The sequence below is a fragment of the Salvia miltiorrhiza genome, chromosome 2 (assembly GCF_028751815.1).
Source record: "Salvia miltiorrhiza cultivar Shanhuang (shh) chromosome 2, IMPLAD_Smil_shh, whole genome shotgun sequence".
Classification (NCBI taxonomy): Eukaryota; Viridiplantae; Streptophyta; class Magnoliopsida; order Lamiales; family Lamiaceae; genus Salvia; species Salvia miltiorrhiza.
This window is the reverse complement of record NC_080388.1, coordinates 56,505,523-56,525,529: the sequence shown is the minus strand read 5'-3', so window position 1 is coordinate 56,525,529 and position 20,007 is coordinate 56,505,523. Positions and strand designations below refer to the sequence as shown.

General features: G+C 36.0%; 3 protein-coding genes across 5 annotated transcripts; 1 reads left to right on the top strand and 2 right to left on the bottom strand.

The window, feature by feature from the left end:
- The first annotated feature begins 880 nt into the window (after positions 1–880).
- LOC131010504 (glucose-1-phosphate adenylyltransferase large subunit 1-like) lies at positions 881–4,713 on the top strand. 2 transcript variants are annotated; one of them, XM_057938039.1, is made up of 15 exons: positions 881–1,280; positions 1,393–1,651; positions 1,742–1,870; positions 2,136–2,309; positions 2,392–2,484; positions 2,563–2,646; positions 2,732–2,787; positions 2,982–3,075; positions 3,231–3,416; positions 3,493–3,573; positions 3,795–3,881; positions 3,954–4,058; positions 4,133–4,239; positions 4,307–4,367; positions 4,446–4,713. In XM_057938039.1, the coding sequence occupies exons 2-15, from the start codon at positions 1,445–1,447 to the stop codon at positions 4,545–4,547; spliced, it is 1,566 nt and encodes a 521-aa protein (XP_057794022.1). In that variant the 5' UTR covers positions 881–1,280; positions 1,393–1,444; the 3' UTR covers positions 4,548–4,713. The 2 variants fall into 2 exon arrangements, with proteins under 2 accessions (XP_057794022.1, XP_057794021.1); XM_057938038.1 differs by having other exon boundaries at positions 1,071–1,280; positions 1,406–1,651.
- Positions 4,714–5,613: 900 nt separating this feature from the next.
- On the bottom strand, positions 5,614–7,596 carry LOC131010505 (mannan endo-1,4-beta-mannosidase 7-like). The gene is made up of 5 exons (XM_057938040.1): positions 7,110–7,596; positions 6,847–7,041; positions 6,651–6,773; positions 6,327–6,520; positions 5,614–6,239 (listed from the first exon to the last, which is right to left on the bottom strand). Exons 1-5 carry the CDS (start codon positions 7,413–7,415, stop codon positions 5,849–5,851), a joined length of 1,209 nt encoding a protein of 402 aa, XP_057794023.1. The 5' UTR covers positions 7,416–7,596; the 3' UTR covers positions 5,614–5,848.
- Positions 7,597–10,362: 2,766 nt separating this feature from the next.
- Positions 10,363–17,524, bottom strand: LOC131010503 (auxilin-like protein 1). Of its 2 annotated transcripts, XM_057938036.1 has the most exons (7): positions 16,972–17,524; positions 11,724–15,279; positions 11,559–11,642; positions 11,412–11,477; positions 11,215–11,304; positions 10,733–10,909; positions 10,363–10,612 (listed from the first exon to the last, which is right to left on the bottom strand). In XM_057938036.1, the coding sequence occupies exons 1-7, from the start codon at positions 17,310–17,312 to the stop codon at positions 10,577–10,579; spliced, it is 4,350 nt and encodes a 1,449-aa protein (XP_057794019.1). In that variant the 5' UTR covers positions 17,313–17,524; the 3' UTR covers positions 10,363–10,576. The 2 variants fall into 2 exon arrangements, with proteins under 2 accessions (XP_057794019.1, XP_057794020.1); XM_057938037.1 differs by lacking the exons at positions 10,363–10,612; positions 10,733–10,909 and adding an exon at positions 10,927–11,122 and having other exon boundaries at positions 16,972–17,441.
- Positions 17,525–20,007: the final 2,483 nt, after the last annotated feature.

Here is a 20,007-nt window from a genome sequence, read left to right as displayed (position 1 = left end):
TTTTTGTACTTCGTCTAAATGTTATTATCTGATTTTTTTTTTCAAAAAAAAAAAGTAAATTAATGACACCAACGCCAATAAAATAAATATAAAAAAATACGCATTGCATTTTTAACGTTAATGAGTGAACTCACCCTTAATGCGAATAATTTTTTTTAAAAATTAAAGTACACGAATTCCGAAAGACATTTGAGAGGAGTGAGTATTTTTCGATATATTGATGCCTAATTTTTTATTTTTACCAAGAAAAATTATACTAATATCACCCATTCCCTCAGTCACATGGTTAAGATTTTATTTTGGATATATTTTTTCATCGAAGCATTAATTATTAAAATAAAGCTCTCGTGTAATCTACATTTGCAAATTATATCACCTCAAAGTTAGGTCTCAATATGTGATGTGATCGTATTCTACAATAACTTGAGATAAAATCTCGCGACTAGTAAAGTAATTTAAGAGGGAGCGTGGATCTCCAAATATTTAAATTCCCAAGCAGATATGGGAGTCTGAAATCTGAGTCCCAGCTCAGTTAGTTACACAATTAAAATAACAAGATATTTACGGCTATATCCGCCACGATAAATATGTATAGTTGACCACAATATAAACTTTAATAAAAAAATATTTAAAGTATTAATAATGAAAAAATAATTCCACCTTGATAATATTATTAAGAAAATTATGGATAAATAATATAAATTATAAGAATAAAACTATGAAAAATTAATATTTAAAAAAATAAAGTGTGCAAAGATTAACCAAAAAGAAAATGTATGAATAAATATGATGGACCCATGGATGGAGTATTTATAAATCATCAAAGACATTAATTTAGTTGTTAAAAATGTATGAATTCCACATGTTCTATATCAGCGTCGTAGTATTCGCGGTCTGAACACTAATTTCGGCAAAGTTTAGACCAATCCAACTAAGTTTACTCCACATTGATGCCTGTACTCACCCAAAAAAAATGAAGAAAAAAAAAAATCTGTTTTATTTATTTATTTTTTTTTTTGGGAGGAAAAGCTACCATCAAAATTAATTGTTCAGAACCTCTCCTTTTCTTAGTCACGTGCGTTAACTACAGTACTTTCCTACTTCGTACAAGCCTTGATTGTTCAATATTTGCCTCATAAATTTTCATTTTTTTGGCTTCCCTAGGATTTGTTGATTGTGATCTTCTTTCTTGTTTTCCATTTGTGTTGTCAATTTTGTTGTCCCAACTGGGTTTTGGCTGTAATTAATGTTTCCGGATTGAATCTTTAGGGTGGCGAAAGGTAATAACCTTTTTAGTTTTTACTCTCAAGGTTTTCTAGCATGTGATCTTTTAGCAAAAAGTTTTGAATTTTTAGTACTTTTTAAGAACCTATAATCATAACGTTTCTCCAGTTCTCTTTTGTAGATCATTTGGTGAATCATTTTCTGCGTCATTACCACAAAAATGGATTCATGTTGTGTCGCCATTAGAGCTAATGTGCCGCCACCGAGCCGGCGGGAAAATGGGTTTTTTGGAAAGAAACTTAGGAGTTCGAAAGAAATTGTTTTTGGATCACGAGTTTGGAAGAAAAAGGGTGAGAATGGGACGAGAAATTTGAAGCCGGGAGTTGTATACTCTGTTCAAACACGTGATATCAACAAAGAAATGGCTGTGAGTTTGATAAAAAAAAAAATTGAATCTTTAGGAATTAGGAGTAATTTGTTTTTGGCCCTGAATTGAAAATGAGTAATGGAATTTCAGGCACTTCAATCCACACCATTTCCTGAGGAGACTCCGAATGCAAATCCAGCAACCGTTGCGTCAATAATCTTGGGCGGAGGCGCCGGCACTCGCCTCTTTCCTCTCACTAGCAGAAGAGCTAAACCCGCCGTAAGAAAATATTTGTGTTAGATTTAACTTGTTAAATGTTAATGTGACATTCTTGCTGTATGAGATCAGAGGAAATGGTTTTTGCTTAAGCTGTTTTAAGTCTTGTTTCAAGAAACTAGAAGATGCATATATACAGTCACATTTCTCTGTTGTAAATGTGTTACATTTCATATTCCAATGTTAGTAGAACAAAAAGTTTAGACAGAGAATTTCGTGCGTGGAAGATATGGTAAGTGTGGAGTTTGATATTTATACACGTGTGCAGGTTCCGATTGGTGGTTGTTATAGGCTCATTGACGTCCCAATGAGCAACTGCATCAATAGTGGGATAAGAAAGATATTCATTATGACGCAGTTCAACTCATTCTCCCTCAATAGGCACCTTGCTCGGACCTACAACTTTGGAAATGGAATGAATTTTGGAGATGGTTTTGTGGAGGTGAGATTGTGTTGGCTATAATCTATAGTGCTTGATTTGATATAATATGATGTTTTAAATTTCTTAGATATAATGGATATAGGTTCTTGCTGCCACCCAAACATCGGGAGAAACAGGAAAGAGATGGTTCCAAGGAACTGCAGATGCAGTTCGACAATTCATTTGGGTTTTCGATGTGAGTGGTTGAGATATTCCTTTGGGTCATTCATTTTTGTAAAAGGAGTAATTTGGTGGATTCTTTCTGTGTTTATAGGCTGCCAAAAATAAAAATATCGAGCACATAGTAATCTTGTCGGGTGACCATCTTTACAGAATGGACTATATGGATTTTGTTCAGGTAATCTGGCTGCTAATTGTCCGTATGTTGAACTGTTGCCTTATCGTTGTTAATACTTGTGTATTGACGGACAACATGCTTGCAGAAACATATAGATACAAATGCAGACATTACAGTTTCGTGTGTACCCATGGATGATAGGTATGTATTTGATTTATGACATATATTAAACTCATAGCTTTTGCATGACGACATCTCCAATGTTATGCTCTAGCTAACATAATTGTGAGATTCAACTAATGAGCTCAGGCATATAGAACTTTTGCAGCATAAAGTTTCGTTTAATGTTCATGATCGATTAATGAGCTTGTTCGGTTCTTTCCCATGTAACTCAGCCGAGCCTCAGATTTTGGATTGATGAAAATTGATAAAACGGGCCAGGTCATTCAGTTTGCAGAGAAACCAAAGGGCTCTGATCTACAAGCAATGGTAACCAGTCTCCTCTAGCTAGGCTAATACTATTCGTTTTGCACAATATGAAGATTCAGTGTTCATGTTTACCTTTCCTTGATGGTAATTCGACATATTTTAATTTAATATTATCTTCCCTTTGATCTTTTGGGTTATCTGATGATGTCCTGCAGCAAGTTGACACCTCTGTTCTCGGACTTTCTCGTCAAGAGGCAGCAAAATTTCCCTACATTGCATCAATGGGTGTTTACGTCTTCAAGACTGACGTCCTACTACAGCTTCTGAAATATACATACCCATCGTGCAATGATTTTGGCTCCGAGATCATTCCTGGAGCCGTGAGGAGTCACAAAGTGCTGGTGAGATTTGGATTAGGTTTCGAGATTTTGATATATGTCCACTATTCTGACTGTCTCGATTGCATTCTCGTTGCAGGCATATTTGTTCAGTGACTACTGGGAGGACATTGGAACCATCAGGTCGCTATTTGACGCCAACTTGGCCCTCACAGAGCAGGTCAATTCTCTAGTGTGCATGCATTACTCGTTTTCAATTTGGGATTTACGAGACAGGAAATTTTCATTCTTGTTATTGATTGGCCAAGAATGTAATCGTGGCGAAGATGCTCAGAGGACATGAGAAGTGGTTCTTCTTGGAAAGACTGCATACATAGTTCCTATATACTATTTCAAGCTTTGAAAATGTGATTTTGAAATGATTTCATGTTCTATTTTCAGCCTCCAAAGTTTGATTTTAATGACCCAAAGACCCCTTTCTACACATCTCCAAGATTCTTGCCACCTTCGAAAGTCGAAAAATGCAGGGTATGGTGGTAATCTTGTATCAGGGTGCTTAAATTTTGTGGTTGGCACATCTCATGAATATGGTTGTTTCAGATAGTGGATGCAATAATTTCCCATGGTTGCTTTTTGGGGGAATGTAGTGTTCAACACTCTATAGTTGGTGTGAGATCACGGCTAGACAACGGTGTTGAACTCAAGGTGAAGTGTATTTCTTGATCTTGTTTTGAGATACATATTGTATTGAATTTTGTGAATGAAGGCTTGTGTTTCAGGATACGATGATGATGGGAGCAGACTATTATCAGACAGAATCTGAAATAGCATCTGCTGTGGCGGAAGGAAAGGTTCCAATCGGTGTTGGAGAAAATACCAAGATCAGGTAGGATTGAATTCAAGTGTTATTTTGTAACAAGTTATCCTTGGACTAATCTTTTTCTTGATTGTAGTAAGTGTATAATCGACAAGAATGCAAAGATCGGAAGGAATGTGATGATCGCAAACAAAGATGTAAGTTTGGTTGTGGTTGTTGTTGAAGTGATGTGATATAAGGGTAGCAGGAGTGATGAGTGATTTTGATATTGTCAGGGTGTGGAAGAAGCAGACAGGGCGGAGGAAGGATTTTACATAAGATCTGGAATCACAGTAGTATTGAAGAATGCCACCATTAAAGATGGAACTCTCATATGAATCTTCAACTTCAATATCTTGTTTCCCAGGAATCTAATAATCTTCCTTTTCCCACTTCTACATCTTTGCTGCTGTAAATTGCAATTCTACCTTCTTTCTAACTATACAAAACATCATCTTTTGGCTTATCTAGGTTTAATACCACTAATAAGTTTCAACATTTTAATTTGTGTCAAATTCTAAAAAGTTCAAAATTCATGTATTATTTTACTAAAAGAATATTGTTGGGTAAAAATTAAAATTTGAGTATACTTTGTGTATTTATAGGCAATCAGTCTAATATTTTGTGCATATAACTTTGGTGAAAGAAAATGGTTTCAAGAAAATATTCCAGATACAGTAATAACATTAATGTTTTTTGTTTTTTGTTTTTCTCTTTTATTTGAGGGGAGGTTAAGAAGTGTATAAAATTTTCAAATTGCTACATTCAAATAGCATATTTTCATTTTTTCCAGTAAAATATATTTTCATTTTTTGTAAATTGTTTCGCTCTTTAGTGTATCTTCAAGTAGTATATTATTGCAGTCAAATTAAATTATTGGAGTACATTGTATCATCTCAACTACACGCATCATATCACTCTGTCATCTAGTTTTTATCTGCTGCAATTTGTTGTAAGATAGAATCATAGAAATTGATTTCTCTGTTGCAATTTGTTGTGAAAACTAATGATTTTCGGTAAATCATTGAAATTTCCACAAATATCAAGTCACCATCATTTGGTGGCAACTATATTATAATCCGCTCTCGACACCAATTGTGAAGTTAGCATAAATAACATTTACATTAATCATTCCTGCGATTAACATTACCCAAAAACTTTTTAAAGAAAAAAAAAATACTTTTTTTTTGAGAAAGCACTATAGAAAAACTTATATACTAGGAAAATATCATTTTTTTCCTAGAATCGTATATATATTTGTTAAATTTTTTCTAGAACAACTTACACTTTAATTCAAAGCAGTTGTATACTTTTCTTCGAAACAATTGTCACTTTCGTTCATAATAATTGTTATTTTTATTTATAAAACCTTTGTGAATCATCAATCCGCAAGGCACACACAAGTTTTTGTGAAAAACCATCATGTAAAATTTTGTGATCAAATTTGGAGGGGATATTGCGATCGCAAACAAACATGCAAGCTTCCCCCTTTAGATCTTCGTAAGCATACATAAAATTCCAAACTCGTGTTGGAAAAAGATATCTTCGGATTGAAGAATGCTTTGTAAAAACTAAACAACAAATAGGTGATTAGCATTGTTGTTGGCAAATTCGTAGATGAATGGATTCAAGTGAGGCATCATCCATTGGTGAAATGGTGATCCTTGTACATGAGTCTAACCTGGTTGAGCTTGTTGGACTGGTCCTGAATGAGGGTGGCCGTGGAGGAGGGGCTCCGGCTCAACACGATCCCATACCCGTCTCCAAGACTCTCCGTCCCTTCACTCAGCAGTTGCCAGAACAACCCACCTGCAGCCGCTCCTCCTCTCCTCGCAGACGAGTAGATGGCCGCATAAACTGCGCCCATCACCTCGTCCCTCACGCTAGTCCTGTACCCGGGATCCTTTGACGACTTCCCAAACTCTGCAAACAACACCGGCTTCTGGATTTTCGTCTCTGCATCCTTGATGTGGCTGCTCAGCCACTCATCCAAGAAGAGAAGCTGCTCCTCGTCGCTCTCCCCCGTTAACCTGTCCATCCCACCACCATCTCCTACATCACTATTCTACCTCAAATAAAATAAAAACTAACACATTTGATCATATATATATACCAACCATTGGTCTGGATAGGAGTGCACGGTGGCAAAGTCTATCTCTGCAATCTGATTGTTTCTCAAGAAATCTGTCCCCACTTGGAAATGTGGATTCTTTTTATGATGCTTGTGACCGTAGAAGCCTTCTAGTCCTACTTCAAGCAAGTGCTTCTTGTCTATGGATTTCACATACGAAGCCATCTCTTCTATCCATGCCTATCTTAACAATACCACCACTACTATCAATTACCACAAATTTTCTTGTCTTTTATTTTCTCAGGGTAAATTTTCAAGGAAATAGAACACACCCCAAAAGAATAAGAGTGAGAAAGATATAGTTTATAACCTGAATAGTATTCCCAGATGGATCAGTTGGGCATCTTGGCTCATTCATGAGCTCCCATGCCATTATAGTTGGGTCATCCTTGTAAGCAATGCCACTTATGGTGTTTTGTCTTGTTAGAACAGCCTAGTATATAATCAACATTTATTTATTTATACACTAATAATATTGGTTTGTAAAAAGAAAAAAGAAATCTTACTTTGATGTGGTTTTTGTAGTAGGCTTTTACAAGTGAGTTAGTGAAGAAATCATCATCAGAGGAAATGTTTTGGCCCTCATTTCTTGCCCACTTCACGTACTGCTGCTTTCCTCCTGTGTAATTGTAGTTGTCCACTAAGCTCAAAATCAGCTTAATATTGTGCTTTCCAGCTTCAGATATCACATAATCCAACCCCTATATAAAAATAATATACACTAAATTAAATTAATTGAAATATTTTGGAGCAATTAAAGTGTGGTGACCTGAAACATGTTCTGATTGTAAGTGCCAGGAGAAGACTGAAGAGGAGAGTCTCCAGCATCTCTGAAAGCCCAAGTTCTTGCAATGAGGAGGCTGTGATTGGTGGCTTGTTCAAATGCAGATGAGATTTTGCTTCGCTGAGAGGGATCGGAGGCCACATACATCAACCAGTATGCATTGAATCCGTTTCCGTAAAATGGGCTCCCGTTTAGCATCAAATGCTCTCCATCAACTCTCATGAATCCATCTTCGCCTCTCGCCTCACTCATCGCCAAAACTATCACCAATATCCTACACATATTCTTCATCTTTTTCACTTTGTGTTTCTCACAAAACTGTTTTCTGGCTTTTATGGTATACGGCGTTTCATGTTGTTGTTTTTTAGCATTTCATCCCTTTTATTTTGTATCCGTGATTTGTGAACTGTGCGACAGTCAAAAGGCATATCACCCGGTTTGTGGTTTCTCTTGCTTCAAGAAAGGCCCATTGAAAGTGGTACAAAATTTTGGGCATATAAACTTAACATAGAGTGAAAATGCACATAAGCAAAACATAGAGTGAAAATTTAAAATAATTACATTATTGTCTATATGAAAGTGGAAAAATGCTTATTTTATAAAGATATGCATTTCAGGCTCAAATTCACTAAATTATCATTAATATTATAATTAATATTCTCTTCGTTGGATCGTTCCCCATAAATATGCATAGTTAATTACGACATAAATTTTAATAAAAAGTTGTTTAAAATATCGTTAAATAGATTGTGGATAAATAATATAAGTTACAAAAGGTAACATTATAAAAAATTATACCCCCTCCGTGAAAAAACTTCATTGAAGGGAGTGACATAAGTTTTTTTGAGAAAAAGTTGTTGAATGTATTAAGAGTAGGAAAATATTGTTGAGTGTATTGGGAGTTGTGAAGAGATGTTTTAATTAGTATTGAGAGTGATGAAAATGTAAAAAGTAAGTGGTAAGGTATAATCCAAAAATAGGTAATAAGTTCTTTTGTAGACGTCTAAAAAAGAAAATTAGGAAGTTTTTTCATGAACGGAGGGAGAATGAGGATAGTATCCAAAAATAAAATGTGCATAAATTTAGGAACATATCAAAAAGAAAAGATATGCTTAAATATGGGGATGGTCAGTATTGTGAAAAATATACCCCCTATATACTAAAAGAGACATGCAATGCACTTTTTCGTGACATATCGGGCTTATTTAGTTAACCGCACTTGCCATTTGTCATTTTAGATACTCCCTCCATCCCGTCGAAGTAGATGTATTTTTTTGGATACAAAATTTAAGAAGTTATTGTTTAATTATTTATGTTTGTTTGTAAATTTATAATTAAGTAATTATCTATATAATTAGTAATTTTGAATCCAAATTCTAAATTACTTAATTTCAAATTTTATTTTTAATAATTAAAAAAAGCCCCAACCCATCTTCCTCCTACCTCGCTCCCCCCTCGCCCGCCCGCCCGTAAAATAGCAGTTGTCGGAAAATCACCTTGTCGCTCAGCAGATGTCGAAAATCATAGTCCTCAGTAGTCCTTCGTTTTCCCTTTCTCCGTACACCTCTTGGGACACACACTGCAAAGACTCCATCTCTTCTCAGTGGCGAAGAGCGTCGCCAGTCCTGCCCTGCTCAGCCCTAGTCGCTACCTAGAAACCCTAAGTACCTAATTTTGGTCTTCTCCTTAAGTTCTCTTTTCAATTCCCGGCGACCGTCGAGCCGGTCTTTCTCCATCCAAAACCTCCAATTCCAAAAAAACTTAAAAAAAATCCTCTTAATACATCATGGCATCGAGGATTTCAGGGGTGATCTCAAAGATGTTATCATCATCGACCTTTTCCCGTCGCTGCCTCCCCCATTGCTCAAAATACATCATGGCAGCGGAGGGGTGGCGTGCGAGTAGGCTACCGCCGCGTGCGTAGCGACGAGGATATGTTCAAACAGAGTAGGGGGCGACTGTAGCTCAGAGGGAGGAGATGAAGGAGGAGGTAGCTCAGGCAAAGTAGATCGGAATACAAAAGATAGATCGAGAGAGAAATGGTGTAGCGGCAAAAGAAACGAAGAATGAAAGATGAATGTGAAGATTTTAGATTTGGACCACAAAAAAATGAGCCTATTTTTGTTAATCCAAAATTTAAGTAAAATAAGTGCACTTTTAGTTAAGTTTAATTACACCCTTAATTTCTCTAATTTTTACCCAATATAGAAATGCATCAACTTCGTTTGGACGACCCGCAAAGGAATGCACATCAACTTCAACGGAACTAGGGGAGTAGATGTTATAAAAAAATAAAATAATAAAAATAAAAAAACAATCTTTTATTTTACTCAGTCCACGTCATTGTCTTTCTCAAATATTATGTTGAAAAAGTACTGGACATATAAAAAAATATAATAAATTATCCTTTAAATACAATAATGATTGAGACCTTAATAAATTAATTATTTTGACTACTTATTTTTATAAAAATAAATATTTTACATAAAAATTTAAAGAAAATGAATATTTTCACCAATTCACACCATTTTTTGAAGAAGAGAATTTGTAGGTATTTGCTTTTTTAAAAGAACATGATTGAAGTACCGATGCAATTATGGCATTTCCGAAGTGTTGGCAGTTGGCTCCAATAACAATAAGGCGTTAGTCATGCCATCATTTACTTTCGTAGCTCACTATTTTCTCCAACTCATGATTCACAAAATTTATTGTTTCAACTCAACTACTCCCTCCGGTTCGTTTCAAATGTCCCATTTTGATTTTTCTTTATTTTTTAAATAAATACTCCATATCTCATTTTTAAATTGTGATACTCTTACTACTTCATCTAGTTTTATTAGATTAATCATAAAGCTCTTCACAACAAGAAAATAATTAATAAAATTACAAATATAAATTTCCCTACTTTTTTTATGTGTGATTTAATGATCGAGGACACTTAAAAAAATCTAAGTACTAATTATAAATATTTGGATAAAGAGGGAGAAATTAAAAGAATAATAATAGTGTCACTTCTGTAAATATTTTTTATTTTCAACGTGACTCCTAAATCTTGATATAAAAAACATTTATCCATATAATTCGTACATTTACAACACTGGTGGAAGTTGGGCATTAAAGCTGATATGGTTGCCAGAGACTTGAAATGAAGTCGTAACAAAGTAACACGTGAAATCATGAATTTCACACATTGTTTTTAACACTGACTTTTAAATGGATTAAATATAACATGACGAACTTATTTGGACCTTAATAGCTTCATTTTTTTTTCTTGCATACTGCTTGTTCAGAGTAATGAAATTACATCTAGCTATCTAAAATAGGGTCACCATATACCACCAGGCCAACTCTATCTAGTGAGAGCATGAAATTACACCCCTCCAAAGGAAAAACAGTAAAATAAAATAAATGAATAAACAGGAGGGCAAAGGCTACTGTCACTACTTACTTGATCATCTCTCGTCCGAGTTGAACCTGTTCCATGCTGCCTGAGAGGGGGATTGTGCAACAACATAGGTTAGATGTAGATGTAATGACCAAGACTCGTGGAAGAACTCAAAACCAAAACACACGGCAAGAGGCGTTCTAAAGGGATATTAACAACATACCTTAAGAAGATCAAAAACCTTTTCGCATATGTATTTTTGTTGAACACTAGCTCCTCTTTGTTGCAACTTGTCAGGGTGTACACAAAGAGTTGCCTTTCGGTAGGCCTTCTTCACAGCTGCAGTTGTAATGATCTCCGTCAAGGAAATAGAATGCCAACCACTTTCTGGACCAAGGATCTGCACAAGACAATCGATTAAATATAAAACAAACAGTGGTTGGCTCATTTGATCAGACACAGGTCTCATGTCATATTTGGCTTCACGAGAGAGAGAGACTCTCTCCCCCTTCAGAATTTGGACTTGTTTTTCCCTTTTCTTCTAGTAGGGGGTTATTCCAGGTCTTCGCTGTATTACAAGGTTTTCTACCCATGCAAGTTCCCAAATCTTGATCTGGAAATTAATATACAAATAAATATAATAAACCCTACCCTAAGCAATGATTGAGATAGTAAATCAGTAGTTAACTGGGAGCCAATACATACATATTGCAAAGTTGAGAGAAGTGCACGCAAGTTTCCCTCCTTTCCTGTGGCCCATCTTTTAATATCAGCATCCAGAGATTCAGCAAGTCTCTGCAATATGACAAGATCCTCATCAACAACACAAATTAATTTTTCAAAACCATTTAAGTTTACTAAGGCAATAATTATTAATTCAAACGCGTGGTAATAGATATTACATTTCTCTCAGCCTGCTCTTTCTGCGCAAGATGATCCCGCATATTCTTCTCTGCGAGTGCTTTTGCCTGAAAAGACCAGTTGGATGGGTAAACGGTTCCAAAATCTCTCTAACTATAGCTACAAAGATAAAATGGAGAAGGGCATACTGCTCGCTCCATTATCCTCTGATGCCTCTCTAGTCTTGCTTTGCGCCTTTGTGCTGATTCACTGTTGATTCCAGTCTCCAGATCCTGTAGGAGAGTTTGACATCAAATTCAGGAACACAATTTATATTACCTTCAGGCAAGCAATAAAAGACAACGAACACTTACTGAGGAAGAAAAGCTGTGCTTCAGTACATTATTTCTGGAAGAACTAGAAAACCTTTCAGTGGAGTGTCTGTCAACTGGTGTTTTCAACTCTTCGGAAGTTTTTAGAGACTTTGCTTTCTCTAGAGCACGCTCACGAGCCTCTGCTGTGGCTCTTTCTACTGCAGCTCGTTCAGCTTTAAGTTTGGCTTCTGTGGACGCCTTATCAAGTGGTTGCTTAACCACAGAAGGCTTCTCAACCTTCTCCCGAGCCTCTGCCATAACCCTTTGCCGAACTTCAGTAGCTGCTCTCTCCACAGCAGCTCTTTCTGCCCTTTCTCGAACTTCAGCAAATGCTCTCTCACGAGCTTCACGAATTGCCCTTTCCACAGCTATCCTATCCTTTTCCCGCTCTCTTCCCCTTTTTATGGCTTCTATTCGTTGCTGTTGATCATTGCTCTCAAAGTTCTGCACACATTCTTTGGCATCTATCTCTTCCATAGATGAAGTTCCAACAAGATTTTCCTTATCCTTTTCCACGTTCACATCTGTATCTACCGCTTCCTCAGTTTCCAAGGGTCCATCCGTTTCTTTGGGTTCATCATGTAATTGAGAGTATAATCCTTCAATTTGTTCCTCAGCGCATTTTCTTTCATCAGAAACCATGTCATTACTTAGTTCTTCCTTGTTTGAGGTCGTGGCCTTCACATTTTCTGGACATTCTTCAGATTTTTGAGCAGACAGCTCATCTTTCTTCTCAAAGCTTGAGGCTGATATAGGTCCTTCATCACTCTCCTTAGTTTGCTCCAACACCTGTTCTACATCTGGGAAGTTCAGTTCTACTCCTGTAAAATGAGATTCAAGGTCCTGAGGTATATCTTGTCTATTAATTTCAGCAACATATTCTTGCGCAGCAGTATGAATATCACTAGTTGTTTTAGATACATCCTCATCTTGTGACAGGTTTTCTTCGGCATCCGCATCCATGAGATCAACAGCTTCTGTTCTGCTATCAGAAGGAAGACCTTCAAAAGTATCAAGCAGTTTGTTTTTCACGAAAATCTCTTCAGAGGCACTCCGATGCAAATAGTTAGTTCTGAGCATTTCATCACCCAGAAGACTGAACGATCCTTCTTCCATCCGGTCCTCACCAAGTGCAGAAACTGCTCCCTTTGATTTGGGCACATCCTCTTCAGAATTTTTGACTGATTTATGATGTTCTTCCGCTTTGCTGTTTGACTCAACACAACAGGATTCTTCAGTTTCAGCAACGATATTGCTAGTTCCATTAGTATGAGGAGCAGAAAAGATGATGCTAGCCTCTCCACTACCCAAATTAACAGCTTCATTGACATCCTCTTGACAAGCAGCCTCTTGACCTTCACCTTTGCCAGCGCCCCTCTTACTGTTGTCTGTTTCCTCAGTTTCCCTCTTCTGAACATTGGTGCAATGGTTTGCCTCCATCACATTGGTCCCCACAGTTTCATACTTAATAGTAGTATTAACATGTTCCTCTTCAACTTGATTCTGTAGAAGTTCTTCAGTTGATTTTGGCTCTTCACCAGTATCAGCAAAATACTGCTTGTTATCATTAATTTGCGGTTGATGAGCCTTGTCAACTTTAATTTTTGGCTCCCCTACTTCTGGGAACACATCAGATTTCCCATCATTGATTACCTCCTCCAGCAAGACTTCCTTCAGCTGCTCTTTATCGTCAAACCAGAGGCAGCCCTCTGTCTGCCCGGTCCTCCTAATTTCTTCATCATAATTTTTTGCATGTCTCTGGCCATCCACTTCGAATCCAGAGACACTTTCAGTTTTTCTGTCTATCTCTTGTGGGTCCAGACTTTCATTCCTAGCCAGATTATGTGATTCATCGAGCATGTCATTAGACTCTGATCTTGCATTAGCCATTTTGTCACACTCTTCAAGTTTCTTCTCATGCTGTTTCTTATCATCCCTATCATTTTCTCTCTCATCATTCACTCCATCCTCTGGGCAGGTCCTTAAATTTTCACAATCTTCATCCACTGCCTTGTCATGCTCAGCAATTCTTTGAGAACTACTGAGTACCTTTCCACCATCATTTTGAGGTCCTTCTGCATGAACAGAAGTGGTCTGACATACTTCACCTTCTTCCCAACTCTTCTCTATCCCTTGTGTCCTTTGGGATGTATGCTGTGCCCCTTCCACTAGTTCAGGAACAACTTCAGATCTTTTTATAAGAGCAGCGGTAACATTTCTCCGTTTAAAGGTTTCTGTGCCTGTTTCCAACCTTCCAAGGTCAGATGCAAGTTCACTCATGGGGGGTACTAAGCTATTAAAGTTGCCTGCCTTTGCAGGCTCCAAATCAACAGCTTCACATCCAGAAGAACTTTTTCCCTCTCTTAGCACTTCATCTGCTTCCACATTTTTTTCAAGCTTTTCTACTTGAACAGTTTCATCAACCTGTGTTGTCTCACTCTGAGTGTCATTTGAAGCAAATAACTTATTTCGGCCTGCAAATGTCTCTCCTGGTTCATTATCTGTTTCAACATTCTCCAACACCCTTTTGCCCTCAGAACGTTCAGCAGAAAAACATGGAGTTAATTTTCCATCAAACCCGGCAGGTGCAGAGAATATAGGATCTATTTCTTCGTACTTTTTCCGGGTACTGTTGTTTTTTGATCCAAAGGCCTCATGGTCAATTTTAGTTTCCCTATCTGCAACTTTCAAGCAACTTATAGGCCTAAGCTTTGATCCCTCTTGATAGCCATCCTTCTTCTTTTCCATTATTATTTTCGCTATTCTTATACTTTCTTGTGCCTGTTCTATGGCCTTCTTCAAGGCAGCAGCAGATACACCATCAACAGAGTTATCATCAAAATCCTCAGGAGATTCACCAGCAATCTTCTGCGAAACATCTTCTTTAGAAGCAAACCCAGATGTCCTTGACTGTCTGACTTCCTTGTTATCACTTAAATTTGTTGGATGACTTGACGACATGGGTGCATTTGACAGTGGTGAATTGAAATTAAGTTCATTCACATGGTGAGACTCATCCAGTACCCGTGATTTCTCCAAGCTTGATCCACCATCAGCATTGACAGGTTCAACTTCAGCACTGAAACTCCAGGTGCGACTAACTTCATGTTTGAGTAAAGGTGGCCTGTCATTCTTTCCCTTATGTGGCCGACCTCCATCAACAAAATGAGTAAATCCAGGAACAGCATGGAGCTCTGCTATGTGCGTCTTCGCATCTGATGCATCAACATTTATTTGATTGGTCCTATTGAAAGACAAGTTAAATTGCTGCTCACTTCCATCGGTAGACTGTTCAGATACCACACCAGAGGGCCTTTCTGTTTTTATTGAAGGATGTAGAGAACCAGATTCTTGCAGCTTCCCTTCATCAAAAGATGGATCAGATGCCACACCAGAGGGCCTTTCCATCTTTACTATAGAAGGTGGAGAACCTGATTCTTGCAGCTTAACTCTATCAATAGACTGATCAGATGCCACACCAGGGGACCTTTGTGTCTTTCTTGAAGAATGTCGAGAACCTGATTCTTGTCTATGAGGCCGCCCCTCCATTGGAATCCTACAAAATAATTTGGATCAAGCATACAACTCTTTCCATCAATTTATTTTCAGACAAATGAGATGCACCATAGAAGCACAAAATATAACTAGGCATTAAATCATTTTTGTTTCAAATTTCAAGATATAATGAGGTCAACATGCACATTTAAATGCCAAATATTACAAAAAACTTAAAGAATATGTAATTATCTCCCACATCTCATTTCTCACCTGTCCATCCTAACACCTTCGTACCAACCCCTCCAATCAAAAGAAAAGGGGTACGAGAAAAGCCTTTAATACTTATCTCAACATATAAACAAAAGCATAAATAGGAGCTAGAGAGGAAATATGACTAATCCTCTCAATGGAAAGAATATCCAACTTTTTTCAATTTATCTGATAAGTTAATTTTTATGTCCTGTACAAATTATTTTCATTTCATAATTCACCAATTTCTAGCGTAAGAAATTACTTTTTCATGCATGGATGTCATTCGTTCTTATATATGCCTTCTGAGTTATCACATCAAGATTAAATTAAGGTCAGCCTTGTTTTGCCTATATAGAAAATAAAAGACTATTTCAGTTTAGTTTTTCCAATATTGATTTACAAGCCTCAGATTCTTTGAACTCTTTCTCTGCCTTCTCCTCTTCAAAGGCCAGGAGAGAATGCATTCTTTTCCTTTGATATTTTGGTTTGCTACGCAGAGAAGATCAGATGCTAAATTGTTTGTCATAAAATTAGAGCTTGAGTGTAATATATTAAATAATATATACATGGATTCCTACTGACATCAAGTCAGGTAACTAGACACCTCCTCCTATTTTGAGATGATACTTTACAGCTGGGAAGGGAATTGGGCAAACAAATTAATGCTCAGAAAATCCGGGAACACTGGCTGCAAGGAGTCATAGGAATTGGCAACTATGACTATTATTGTAACTATTATCAGCTTTCCATTTGAAAGAATGAAATAGAAAACAAATGGTTACGTCATTTTAAACAGAGACTAACTCACTAACCACAATCCGACTACAAGAAATCGAGCACACGCCACGTGGGGAAAATGCAAACCAATACGCTTTTGCACTTTTAAAAAAGACAGCTCTACAGTGGAACAGTTGATATCTTCAAATTAAATGTGAATATCAACTTCAAAATAACATACTATCCAAAATATTCATATTATACCAAAGATGACATTAGACGCTGCCATAGAGTATACGGGTTACCACTGCCAGAAGCAATTAACAACATATATTTTTCTATAGTAGAGTTGAACAAGTATTGACTACGACATATAACACACGCCAATGGAAGAGATTTAATGGAAATTCATATCTAGAACTGCGCATCAAATGGATTTTCGGACACTGTTAAGTTTTAATTGACAATGAGCATCACCGCCTACAACTTTGACACTGTAAATTAGTTCATCCTGTTACTAGCATTACAAGAGTACCACAGTTCAGTCGAGCAGGTTTTTATTTTAATTTCAATTTTTTCTTTAATAAAATCAAGCAAAACAAAAATGATTTCTTTCCTAAGCGAGAATTTTGACAAAGATTCTTCAAAAATGTGACAGAAAAAACACATTTACTAATTCCAGAACCCGATAGCATAACATTCACGCGCAAGCAAGTGCAACATTCACACATTTACTGTAAAATTCAAAATTTCCTTGCGAAATGAAAGAATAGAAACTCACCGCGGTTTAGCTCTCTTAGCAGAACCATTAAGCAACTCCTCGTACGGCACGAAAACGTCGTCATGCGTCAAGCCGGAGAAGATGTTGGTGTAATCGAGCTTGGAGCTCCGGAGATCGCCCAACGCGACCCGCTCGTCCATGGCCGAAAGATCAAGCACTGGAATGGAAGAGGAGCCGGAGAAAATCTCGGAGTACTCGTGAACTTGTAGCGACTTCCTCTCAGCTCCATTCGGCAGCAAAACGTCTCCGTAGGGGTTCTTGAAGGAGAAAGATGAGGAGAAGACATTCGCCGTCGTAGTTGAGTGCTTTCTCCTGTGCGAAGATTTGGAGAGAGATTCCATGAAAATGGAGAGAGATAGGGACTTTGTAGCAGGTTGTGTTCGCCTAGGGTTTTTGACTCGATTTTTTCTGGAATTTTGGGGGGGGGGGGGGGGGTTTGCTTCTTCCTGTTCGGTGAGACAGGCTTTAGTTGTCTGAAGAGGGAAAAAAGTTCTGCAGAGTCAGACAAAACGAAGGAGAAAGGGGAGGAGAGAGAAAACGATTGATGTGAGAGAAAATATTATTATTTGAGAAATGTTTTTATTATGCGTTAGAGTGGGATCCACCAGGGGATTATTTTGCCGCGGCGCTCCCACTTCACTACACAGTAGTGACTAGTGAGTAGTCTAGTACACTGTACAACCCTCTCTTTGTAAATTTATGTCTTTAAATACCTTTTTTTCTTTCTAATAGTTTTATCTAGGGGGTGAGCATTCAGATTTCGGATCTAATTTTTATCCGATTCGATTCAATCCGAAATGTTAAAAAACAAAAATCCGATAAATCCGAAATAGATGTCAATCTAACCTATTAGATAATTACAATCAAATTAAGGCCCTAATTAACAAACTATTAATTATAATCAACCAAAATAAGAGCATACGATTAGAATTTAGAAATATTTAACTATTTAAAAACTAATAATTATATATATTTATTTATAATATTAATTATATTATAAATATATTTTGGATTTTTAAAGTGCCAATCCGATCCGATCCGAAAATTCGAAAAATCCGAACCAAATTTTAAATTTCGGTTTGGTTCGGATCGGATATTCGGATTTTGGATATTTTACTCACCCCTAGTTTTATCACTCAATTTTTAAAATAATACTCCATCCGTCCCATGAACCATGACCCATTTCTTTTTGGCACGATAATTAAAAAATTGGTATTTTGTGTGTTAAGTGTGATATGTGAAAAAGTGAAAAGGTGAATAAAGGATAAATTTTTTGACATTTTTAGAAACAGATCAAACTTCGTGGGACAAACTAAAAAGAAAACTGGGTCATGTTTCGTGGGACGAAGGGAGTAATATTACTCTTCCTTAAAATGAAAAGAAGTAATGAAAAATACTAATAAATTTCTCTTTTATAAAAAAAAAATATATTTAAAAAATATAAATTTTTATTATCTTTTATTTTCTCATGATGAATTTGTTCATAAAAAAGAACACACTTTTATTAATTTTTTTATTATTATTTACATATGACTACATCGAATACATGAAAGGAGAATGGTAAAGGGTGGCTAATTTTATTTACAACCCTTTTATTATTTTTTTAGGCAAATACTTCTTTTGTCTCGTAAAATTATAAATAATTGAGAGATATACGGATTTTAAGAGATATTAATTGAGAGTCAATGTGAGTGAAAAATATGTTTTATTTTATAAAGTGTCGTGAGAATAACGAGTTAATTTGAGAAAAAATAGTGATGGATTATAATGGTTTTTTGTGAATAAGTAAGAAAATGAGGGATAAAAAATAAATTTATAGTGTATATAAATGGAAGTGTTCATATTTTTGTGCGACGCTCCAAAATGACAAATTGTTCATATTTTCGTGAGACAAAGATAATAATTTTTAAAATTAACAAAAATATATGATTTTTTTTTTTTTTTGGAATTAATATGTTTTGTCCTCTCTAGTCTCCTATTTCTAGTTTGCCAGTCATTTTAACGGAATTTTGAATTGAAAATGAGTTATAGTCTAATCTTTATCATGGAACATTTAAATGAACTTAGTTTACAAACAAAAAATTGACTAAATGGAAGGTTAGATTTTATTTTGTTTTGTTAAGGTAGATACTACTTTTAAACGGGAATTCCAAAAAATTCAATCAAAATTTAGAAATAAAATTAATTTATATTTTATTTTACTTAACATAACAAGAATGATGAAATTTTAACTCTAAACTTGGTTGATTACGAACAAAGCTTGCATACTAGTTAGATGTCCTTCGGAGACAAATAAAATTGATTTCTTCAAAGTGACTTATGGTTCAAGTCGTCTACCAATGGAAGGCTACATGAATATACTCTCCAACAATAAAATTGAAGTTAAGAAATAACGTTCTTAACTTTTTTTTATGAATTTTCGTTTTAAAAAAGAAGAAAATATGAATTTTAAATTCAAAAAATAAATTTATAAATTTTGAATGGACAAATTACATGGCACTGGTTGCAAAAATAGTCTAATCTTTATTGAAATATGTAATTCTATATTTTTCTAAGAAGCGGATAATTTCATTATCACACTTTGTTAACATCATAAAAAAACACTTTAATGACAAATTAAAATAAGAAATAGGCGTGTATTGGTCTAGTAATAACATGATTAATATTAATAGGCTATTCACAGTAGCAGTAGATAAGGAATTTGCCTCAAAGATAAAGGAAAATGAATTGATAATATGTGGGAGTGGGAATGGAAATGGAGGAGGAATTTATTTGAGTGGGAAAAAGAATTATTTGCTTGTTTAATTTCTCATATTAACAGGTTCAAGCCAACCAAAAATAAAGAGAATGGCTGGACGTGGGCTGCAGAAAGTAATGGAATTTACCCCTCGAAGTCGGCTTATTTGGAGATCGAAAAGAGAGCAAGTCAAGGAAGATGGACAGATGAAAATCTGAAAAATCTGGTGCAAGTTTGCTCCAATCAAGGCAAGCTCATTTTGTTAGAAACTTCTTCAAAATAGAATTCCAACAAGGCAA

What these genes read in the sequence shown, in the direction of transcription:
- LOC131010504 (XM_057938039.1), top strand. Translation starts at nt 1,445, where the DNA reads ATGGATTCATGTTGTGTCGCCATTAGAGCTAATGTGCCGCCACCGAGC. An exon ending in ATATCAACAAAGAAATGGCT is followed by an intron (nt 1,652 to 1,741) that starts GTGAGTTTGATA and finishes ATGGAATTTCAG; the next exon opens with GCACTTCAATCCACACCATT. An exon ending in TGAGGAGTCACAAAGTGCTG is followed by an intron (nt 3,417 to 3,492) that starts GTGAGATTTGGA and finishes TTCTCGTTGCAG; the next exon opens with GCATATTTGTTCAGTGACTA.
- LOC131010505 (XM_057938040.1), bottom strand. Translation starts at nt 7,415, where the DNA reads ATGAAGAATATGTGTAGGATATTGGTGATAGTTTTGGCGATGAGTGAG. An exon ending in ACAATCAGAACATGTTTCAG is followed by an intron (nt 7,042 to 7,109) that starts GTCACCACACTT and finishes ATTTTTATATAG; the next exon opens with GGGTTGGATTATGTGATATC. An exon ending in CATCTGGGAATACTATTCAG is followed by an intron (nt 6,521 to 6,650) that starts GTTATAAACTAT and finishes TTGTTAAGATAG; the next exon opens with GCATGGATAGAAGAGATGGC.
- LOC131010503 (XM_057938036.1), bottom strand. Translation starts at nt 17,312, where the DNA reads ATGGAATCTCTCTCCAAATCTTCGCACAGGAGAAAGCACTCAACTACG. An exon ending in AGAGGATAATGGAGCGAGCA is followed by an intron (nt 11,478 to 11,558) that starts GTATGCCCTTCT and finishes TGGTCTTTTCAG; the next exon opens with GCAAAAGCACTCGCAGAGAA. An exon ending in TTCTCTCAACTTTGCAATAT is followed by an intron (nt 10,910 to 11,214) that starts GTATGTATTGGC and finishes TGTCTTGTGCAG; the next exon opens with ATCCTTGGTCCAGAAAGTGG.